The sequence below is a fragment of the Mastomys coucha genome, unplaced genomic scaffold (assembly GCF_008632895.1).
Source record: "Mastomys coucha isolate ucsf_1 unplaced genomic scaffold, UCSF_Mcou_1 pScaffold23, whole genome shotgun sequence".
Classification (NCBI taxonomy): Eukaryota; Metazoa; Chordata; class Mammalia; order Rodentia; family Muridae; genus Mastomys; species Mastomys coucha.
The window spans coordinates 47,275,108-47,285,144 of record NW_022196906.1 but is presented as its reverse complement, the minus strand read 5'-3'; the positions used below and the strand labels follow the sequence as shown (position 1 = coordinate 47,285,144).

At 41.3% G+C, this 10,037-nt stretch overlaps 1 protein-coding gene across 1 annotated transcript in view; it reads right to left on the bottom strand.

Annotated features, from left to right (window-relative positions):
- Exph5 (exophilin 5) overlaps positions 1 to 8,670 on the bottom strand; it is a 96,791-nt gene extending 88,121 nt beyond the window's left edge. The window contains exon 1 of the mRNA XM_031343529.1: positions 8,634 to 8,670. Coding sequence (XP_031199389.1) covers positions 8,634 to 8,668 — 35 coding nt within the window. The 5' untranslated portion in view covers positions 8,669 to 8,670. The remainder of the gene's footprint in view (positions 1 to 8,633) is intronic.
- Positions 8,671 to 10,037: the final 1,367 nt, after the last annotated feature.

Here is a 10,037-nt window from a genome sequence, read left to right as displayed (position 1 = left end):
GGAGGAGGAGGAGGAGGAGGAGGAGGAGGAGGAGAAGGAGAAGGAGAAGGAGAAGGAGAAGAAGAAGCCAATATAAGTTTAGAGTGTGAAAAATACTATGATCCAAATAAATAGGCCATGGGGGTGGGAGAGAAAGAGGCAGGATGATGATGATGATGATAAGGTGCCATTTGAGTGGAAATGGAAGGATAAGAAGCCAGGCTTTCACAGAAGCAGTAAGTGCATTATCCTCAAAGGGACATAGGTTTGAGTAAAATGTTGGTAAGGAGTAGAAAGGTACTGTCCCTGGAATCTTTGAAACTTTCATTTGAGAAATAATCTACTGCCCTAGATACTGTGGTTTAGAGACTAAAGGCTTCAACTACCATGTGTCAGGTTCTATGCCAGGATCCAAAAACATAGAATTACAAAAACAAGCTATCCCCATGGAGTCTCCATTCCTGGAGGAAAGACACACATTATATTTTCTAAGTGTGATTAGAAAACTAACAATGCAAAATGACAGAGGAGGTCCTGAGAGGAGGTGAGGACACACCTTACATGGAGTGGCAAGAAAGCCCACTCTGATTGACAAGAAGGCAGCCACAGGAAGGGTGTGTGGGTACAGCCTCGAGACAGCCAGGAGAAGGTTTTTTTAAGAAGAAGAAAGCATCTAGACACCTAGGCAGGAGAGAGACGGACATACTCTGGGCTATGTTTATACACCTCGGTAAACAGACATTAAAGAAGGCTGGAGACATACAGTGGGTCTGATAAGGCTAGAAGCCAAGGCTAGAGAGATTAGATCATGACTTAAGGGCATGGGCTTGGAGTTGGGAGTCCTGTGTTCTAACTAGATGTGTGACTGGGCTGGTTCTTTGCTTCCTCATCTGTCAGGTAAGGAAGGGTAATGATGGAGCCCACTTCAGGTTGTAGAATGAATCTGATGATGTATGTGTAAGAAGAGAGGAGGAGAGAAGGAATAGGGAAAGGAAACAGGGAGGGAAGGAGAGGGAGTGGGGAGAAGGATTCTTCCTAGTCAGGTGGCCAATTGGATTCTGTTCTACATCCCTCAACCTGTTGCGATCGCTTGCCAATACTGGGATAAGGAAGAATACCTAGATGACACGCCTTCTCTGTCTCCAAGCAGGAGGATGTCCCACTTCTGAGAAGAACTCACCCTAAGTCATTTGTGACATTTGGGTTAAGACTGTTTGAAATAGGAATTACAGTATGACACAAAAGGTGGTATAATCTTGCCTCACTAAGGGCTGTCCCCATAGCTGACTGTCACCCTAACTAAGGGCTGTTCCCATAGCTGACTGTCACCCTAACTAAGGGCTGTCCCCATAGCTGACTGTCACCCTAACTAAGGGCTGTTCCCATAGCTGACTGTCACCCTAACTAAGGGCTGTTCCCATAGCTGACTATCACCCTAACTAAGGGCTGTCCCCATAGCTGACTATCACCCTGACATTTTCTCCAGTGCTGTACGTGTGGGTGTGTGTGTGTTATCTCTGTGCATGCAGTGTGGGAGATGGAATGTTCCATGTTCCTTTCCCCACACACAGTGCAGACGCCTCTTTGCAGACTCTAATTAACTGGATCATTGCAATTAATATACCACTTACCTCTAATCTAGTGGTGGCTCAAACTAAACTGGAAGTTTTCTTTTCCTCATTGTGCTGTTTAAAGAGAGTTTGCAAGAATAGTTGGGTATTTTCTCATTTTGATGGAAAAAAAAAACCATCTAGTTTTAAAACTAGATTTAAAAAAAAAATCATGTTTGATGTGTTTAACACAGTACCAAAACTATACATAGCTGTAGCTATAGTCACATCTGAACACATGCCTAGAGAAGTCAAGGTAGGCATGATAAAACCTTTGTATTGATCGTGTTGATTGACTGATTGATTGTTTTGAGCAGGGTAGATTTCTCTTTGTATCCCTGGATGTCACAAACTCACTCTGTAGACCAGTCTGACCTTGAACTCAAGAGATCCGCCTGTCTCTGCCTCCCGAGTGTTGGGATTAAAGGTGTGCGCCACCACTGCCCAGCTGATAAAAGCCTTTTTATATCACAACCAAAAAATCTCTGTAGAGTTCCCAGGTTAGCTGGAGTTAAAATGTTTTTAAACTTTATAGAGAGTGCTACACTGTAATTTATTTTAGTGTGTGCATGTGCATACATGTGCACACATGTGCATGCATGGACATGCCATGCTATACAAGTGGCAAGCACCTTTACAGGCTGAGCCATCTCAATTGCCCCTTTCAGAGAGCTTTAAAGTGTTTTACAGAAACAGATTTTTTTATATTTTTTCTTTAAGATTTATTTATTTATTATTTATTATTTATTATTTCATGTATATGAGTATACTGTCACTGTCTTCAGACACCAGAAGAGGGCATTGGACCCCTATTACAGATGGTTGTGAGCCACCATGTGGTTGCTGGGAATTGAACTCAGGACCTCTGGAAGAGCAGTCAGTGCTCTTAACTACTGAGCCATCTCTCCAGCCCCAGAAACGGACTTTTAAAGTAATGTTTTGTTATGCGTCCCAGACCAGCCTTGAACTTATTTAGCAAGCTTCCTGTCCCAATCTGAGATTATAGGCATGTACCATCATTCCCAGTCAGCATTAAAATTATTGATACTTTTCACAGTGTCTAGTACTTAGCTCTCATTCTGTAGTATCTATTATTTGAGCATTCTTCCTTCTGGGGACTGTGTCTGCTTCTATGTCTTCTATGTCTTATTATGACTGTTAGAAGCTGCCTGTTAACCTTGTGTACACATCAGGTTACACCTTGCAAATAAATCTTTTGTTAGACGTTGGAGCATCTACTCATCCTTTAAAGAGAACAGAGCAAGCTAGAGGCCCTCTTGCCTACCGTGATGGGGTGGAGGGAAAAATGCCAAGCTTGCTCTCAGCTAGACTTTAGAGGTCTAGGTAGGCACCCGTTCAACTTGCTTTTGCCCTCTGAGTTCATGAGGAATGTACACAGCTAACAGGACAGAGGGAAGCACCACACTGCTTCCATACTGCACACGGAGAAACAGAGAGGTAGATAGAGGAGAAGAGAACTCAGGTTCTTTTACTCATCGAAGACATGTCCACCCAGGAAGAGAGAAGTGAAATTGGATGTTTTCCTTTCCATAGCTGTAGCCTCCTCCCTGGTCTGAACAGATTATTTTCAACCTCCAATTATCTGGATCATTGAAATTAATTAATAAGCCACCTGCATCTCATCAGATGTTGACTAATACTAACCTCGAAGGCTTTTTCCTCCTTGTGATTTTTCCTTTAATAGTGTCTTATGTAGATTGGCCCTGAATTCTCTGTGGCTGAAGACAATCTTGCATTTCCTGAACTCTCTGCCTCCATTTCCCAAGTCCGCAGGTGTGCGCTTTCATGCTATATGTGTGCGGTATTGAGAATCAAACCCAGGGATTCCTAGGATTCCAACCTAGCATAGGTGAGCACTCTACCAACTAAGCACCCCCGCCCCCAAGCCCCGTCTGTGATTTCTAAATTAATGTACATGAACATTTTTGTTGTTGTTGTTTAAACTAGATACACTTATTGTTCATTCAGTGAGACCAGTACAGAACCAAGGTTGGGGTTCTTCAGTGCTGTGGGATTTATGTAGACAGATCCCTATTTCCATGAAATAGGATTGGACAATTGGGTTTCTTGATCATCACTATCAGGACCGAGCCTGGGGCTGCCTTTCCTGATCATGGCCTCTAGAACGTGACCTGGAAGAATTCTAAGAGCTGTGCTTTTGGCCCCTTGCTTCATTTATTTCCCATTCATGCTGATTCATGAGGCAAGCTTCAAGTAACACCTGAACTGTACGAATGTATTGATCTTCACATCACCCATTCCTCCATTAAATAGGTTGGCTCACACTGCCTAATGACGATTTGGATGGCACAGTGTAGGCTCCACAGCTGAGCTTGTAGATCCACAGAATGACCCACAATGGGGGTTGGGTGCAGAAGCTTCCTCGGGGAGCAGGAGATTCCTGATGCAGAAAACCCATGCCAGATGTATCTGCTGTCCCTGACTTAGAATGCCTCACATAAGTGTTAACTTTAATTGTGTTTACTTATTTTTGATGTATGTATGTATGTATGTATGTATGAATGTATGTATGTATGCCTATATGAGTTCATGTGCATCATCTGCATGCACATGTAGTGGACACCAGAGGAAGGCATCAGATCCCTTGGAGCTAGAGGAATTTCTTCTTTTCTTCCACCGTGAGATCTGGGAATTGAATTCTAGCTATCAGGCTTGCATGGCAAATGCTTTTACAGGCTGAGCCATCTCTAGGACCCTGTTCACTTTAAAAACATGTATGTGTGTATGTATGCATGTATGTATGCATGTATGTGTATTTGTGTGTATTTATGTGTGCATGTATGTATTGTGTGCACAGTTACATATCTGTATGTGTGGGCAGGCTAGTTCCATAGCACTCATGTGGATGTCAGAGGACTACTTGTGTGTCCTGGTTCTCTCCTTCTACGGCATACGTTAGAGGTTGAACTCGGGTCATCAGGCTTGGCACCTTTATCTATTGCATCATCTTGCCAGCCCCTGTATGTGTGTTTTAAGCACCAATGAACTCAAATAGATGAATTTCTAGATTTTGCTAAACCCTATTAAGCTAATTATTATGTTGATGAAAATACACCAGTGCTTTAATTAACACTGTAACACTTCCAATAGTTACATGGTGATATGTGCCATTCCAGACATTCTTCTGGTTTGGGAGTTGACCAAACTTGAAAATTAATAACATATTTCAACTAATAGTCACAGGGAAGAAAAATGTACCTAACACATTAAGAGATACAAACTAGGAATGGTTTCCCCAAGACTGACTCAGAAACAGTCACATAAATTTACAGCCACATGGGGCACAATCCAAACTTATTAACAATGGTTTATACAGCTAAACAGGCCCTTCTACCTCTGGTCTGAAGTACTGGAATCCACTCAGTCCTTTTCCCTTCAAAGCTTTGTTGTACATGTTACATGGACTCCGGAGGTAAACTACTGAGGGGGAAGAAGGCAGGAAGGAGGTGGCGGGTGGAGGGGTGGGGCTGCAGAAAGAAGCCTACCACCACCACCACCACCACCACCACAACAACAACAACAAAAGTTTTTATAAAAAGACCCATTACTTGGTATGATGATTTTAAAAAGTCAACTTAAAAATTATATTCTCCCATCTCTAGATTTTTAGATAGAATAATAACAAGTTACAAAAGCTTTGATCATTTTCCCATTTGTATAAATATTTGAGCATAGAGTCATAGATCTCTGTATTTCTTTCTTGTTTGTTTGTAAGGGGTAGTCAACTGTAAGAACCCAGTGAACCATTTAAAATCTTTTCCCTCATGGAGAAATTTATCCCATTTCTGTCTTGAAACACCACCCATACCCCCACCATTTCCCAGGCAGCCATTTATCCTCTGTTTCTCCTGATTACATTTTGTTCATCCTTTTACTCCACTCACTCGGCCCCTGATGGGCACTGCTCTCCAGTTGTTCTTGGTTTCTTTTGTCTAATTCTGTTTTTACTTTAATTTCCCCCAAATTCCTGCCTTGATCATTTACAGCACTGTAATGATTTTTTTTTTTTTGCCTTTATTGGCTACAGATCATTTTTTGAAGAGCATCTTCTATATAGATTTAGGTTATCTGGTAGTTCTAGAAATACAGTAATTTTCTCCTATGAAATTCATTGTATTCTCACTTCAGTGAAAATATCTTTAATATAAAATGGATTATATTGGATCTGTAGGATGAGAAAAAATAGAAATCTAACAGATATTACAAGCCTGTAAATCATATATAAACCCCAAAGATAGTTTAAAATCAATTTCCATGCATACATAGTTTTCATTTGAGGGTGCTTAATTTTTTGGGAAGTGGGCAGAAGTGGTAGTTGTACAACACTGTGATTATACTAAATGTTATTAAATATTTTACATAAAAATGAATAATTACATGGAAATGTAAATTATACTCTAATAAAAGTTGTTTTGATTACATCTCACCTTTTTTGTCCCTGTTCACCAGGCAGTATAGAGAATGGTCCACTATAACCTCAGCCCATCTAATATCACATGGCAGTTATTTACTCAGTCTTCCCCAAGTGTGAAGCACAGGCTCAGGTCATCAGGTCAGTACCAAGGCAAAGCACTGCAAACACTGCAAGACACAGCCATTCTCCTCTCAATTACGACCTGCTTGCTCCAAGTGAGTCTGATGCTGCCACAGGTGGGTGGAAGGCAGAAGCCCTGATAGCCTCAAGGAGAAGGACTTCTTCCTGGGTTGACCTATAGGAAGTATAGGCCGGTTCTAGGAGGCACAGGTACAGATTTCAGAGAAAGGAGGAAGAAGACAGCTGGACTCCCAGAAGAATGCTGGGAAGGCTATCCGGCCTTATTTATGAGAGAATATATAGCACAGGGGTACCTGTGGTCAGAGAAGAAGGGACATGCTGGTAGCAGTCAATCTGTGTTAGATTTTTTTTTTTTGGAAAGAGACAACTATTTTTGGTCAATAAAAGTAGGACTAAACCTTTCTGCTAATTAAATCTTTTTGTTTCAATTCATCCTGCATCATTTCTAATTTTCTTTTATTTTTTATATTGATCTGGGATATATTATTATTGAAAATCAAAACTCAGATTTCCCTAATGAGGTCTGAACTCACCTCTGTTCTGTGAGTGAGTCCTCGTTTATTGGTGGCAGGGCAGGGCTACTGAGAAGAGGACTTCAGGATTAAGAACAAAATACTGAAACCAGATGCCTAGGAAAGTGGTCTCTGTCTCTCTCTGTGTGTGCACGTGTGCATGTGTGGACATGGAGGACGTGGGGAACGTCCATCGCTGAGGTTCTTGAGACCCCAGTACGAAGGGTCAGTTATATGAGAAGCTACCACTCTCTATGGTAAAAGAGGAAACTCACAAAATCAGTTTGAGACTAAATGAGGCAAAAAAAATCTCAAACAAAAGTCTGTAAATGTATGGGAAATTTGTATATAATGAAGCAAATTTGGGGGACATAAAAAAGTTAGAGAAATAGAGTGACTTAATAGCTTTGTCAATGAGGCAGACAACAAGGGGGCATTCCCTGAAAGTGAGATAGCAAGAAATGGTGGGGTCTCAGAAGTTGATAAATGACTTCTGGGAGGATACTACATCCATTAACCCCCAAATTCCAGGTGGAAAGGGCTATGATAGTGACACATGCTCCCAAGGACTTCCGAGTTAAGAAACTTTCACTGTCAATGGTTTTCAGGTGTGGTTTCCAGGGTGAATTGGTCACCCTGCTACGAGGTCCTTCAGGTAACCTCAGTAGAGAGGTTCCTGTAACTGGGAGACAGCAGAGTACAGGAGGGGCTGTTTTACCAACACTCATACTGCAGGATACCCCAAAACAGCTCTCTCTGCTTGCAAGCTCCGGTTTTGTGTTCTCCAGTCTTCCTCACTGTCTTTCTCTATCCCTTTCTGAGGGGGACAACATCTTTCCTGAATTCCTCTGCATCTGCTCTAACCGATCTGCCCCACTTTTCTAATAGTGTCTTATGTCTTTAATTAGCGTCGCTTACTGTCGTTACTCACTGATTTTTTTCCCAGAGATTTTAAATTCAGACTTTTATCTAGAGACTTTTTAAAAAGTCCTTAATGTTAATACTGTGACCGCGATTTTCATACCACGCACTCAGCTGAGACCCATTTGTGTCTGAAGCCTTTCTCCGCCCTTCCTCCTATGATTCACCTCTGTCTGGCAACTGCCTTCCCCAAAATTCAACCATACAGGTTTTCATTGTTGAACCTAGAATTCTTCCTGCCACGGGGGGTTTGTTCTCAACTCTGTGATACAGAGACCCTAGCTTAATCATTCCTTATTAAATTCATATACTCTGACCCAAATCCAGTGGTTTCATACCACTCACAGTTTTTTTGATTTTTTTTTTTTATTTTTAAGTTTAAAAATATTGGAGAATATCTCTATTCATCCTTATAGACCACAGTGATCTTAAGGCTCAGAAGTAGACAAGAACTAAAAATAAAAACAGAAACCTCTTGAAATTTAAATCTGCTAGTGTCTAGAAGTATACCAGCTGTGTCAGACAACAGACAACACAAAAAATGAGAAACTATGTCAAATGAAAGACCCCCGAAATCTCTCCTTCTTCTGGTTTCCATCCACATGTCATTCATATTCTCTGAAGCATCGAAAGAAGTTAAAGAAGAAACAACCCCATAGTCCCATGCTGGGAATAATTAACATTAACACCAAGTATTAAATATTTCAATAATAATATTTTAAAGAAAAATTAAAATCATAACTAAAAACACCCAAGAATTTTAAAATAATTAGTTTTTAATTTATTTGTTTCTACAATAAATATAGTCTGGTTCTCTCTCTCTCTCTCTCTCTCTCTGTGTGTGTGTGTGTGTGTTTGTGTGTGTATGTGTGTGTGTAGTGGAAATATAGAATCAACCTGCTCATCACTTCTTCTCATTTAGTGTTCAAGCACCCTCCAAAGAAAACACTTGCTTCAATAGGTGACTCTCAGCGCATCCAACAATTGAAACCCCATGTCATTGCTGGTACTTACATCCTGACAGCTGGCAACGATGGTGTGACCGGCATGGTGGCTCAATATGCTAAAATTGTTTTGCTTCATTTGGCTCATATATATACTCTCCTCTAATTTGCATGCATAATGACCTAAACGCCAAGCAATTACCCACTTTCCTCACAGGATGATTTATCCCTGTGGTGTGAGGAATCCCTCCCCTTCGCTAATCTTTCATACCTCCACCCAGAGTTGCACCACCAGCTACCTCCCTTAAATCAAATCTAGAGACATATATATAGCCCTAGGATTCTGCCCTATTATTTTTTGAGTTCTTCCTTGGGGACCAAGTTTTAAAAACCTTATCTTCATTGAAAGAAAGTTGTAATCTGTCATTGCTGGCAAATCATGTACTTTAATCTAGTTTCATACTAATGTTTTAATCTCTGTTCTGTAGTGGTATTATCTGTAGGGTTATCTGAAGACTAGAATCAACTGAGCTACTTGCTGAGTACAAACCACTGGGTTCACTCAGGCTTCCTGAACTAGAGTCGGCAGTAGGAGCAGTGCTTGTATTTTACAGGGAGACAAGGCTTATGAATACAGAGGGTTGTAACCACTGCCAAGATTTTCGTGTTCCAATTTTCTTGCTCAAACACATCACAATGCTACATCACAGAATGCTTGTGCTCACTAGATTCTCAAAATGGAAACAGTTCAAGCTAACTCCTAGAAACAGGACTGTTCAATATCACAGTCAAACTTACCTGTTCTTCGGTCCTCTTTCTGTAGTTGAATACACATGTGGTGAGTAGATGAGGGGGAGGGTCCTCCTCCATTTTTCTTGCACCTTTTCTCCAGAATCTCAGAGGATTGGGAGGACTGGGGAGATAGCTCAGCCTGTTAAGGACTTGCCAGGCAAGCGTGAAGACCTGAGTTGGATCTCCAGCACTCAAGTGAGAAAGCCAGGTGTGGTGGTGCACACGTGGCGGCAGTGCATACATATGATCCCAGCACTAGAGAGGCTGAGACAAGTGAATCCCTGGGACTCACCGGTCTAATGAGAAACCTGTCTCAAGGAACGAGGTGGCCAACACCAAGGAGTAACATCTTGAGGTTGATCTTTGGCTTTCACACATGCATGCAAACATATACACACAAAAGTATAAAAATATGCTAAAATTGCTTAAGCATAGATTGCAAAATCTTCTGTTTCAAAGGACTATTCATTGTATGCCAAAGTCACATCTTCAATATGAGAAAAAGGGAGGGGGGAGAGTGGAGAGGGAAAGGGGAGGAGGAACGAATAGGAGGATAAATGCAAGAGAGAGGAGAGTGAACGAGTCCAGAGCTACTTCTGAGAGCTACTCTTGCCTGAAATAATCCTCCGCATTCAGACTCCCTTTGAGACTGTTTGTAGCTCACAATAAACCCTGAACTTTG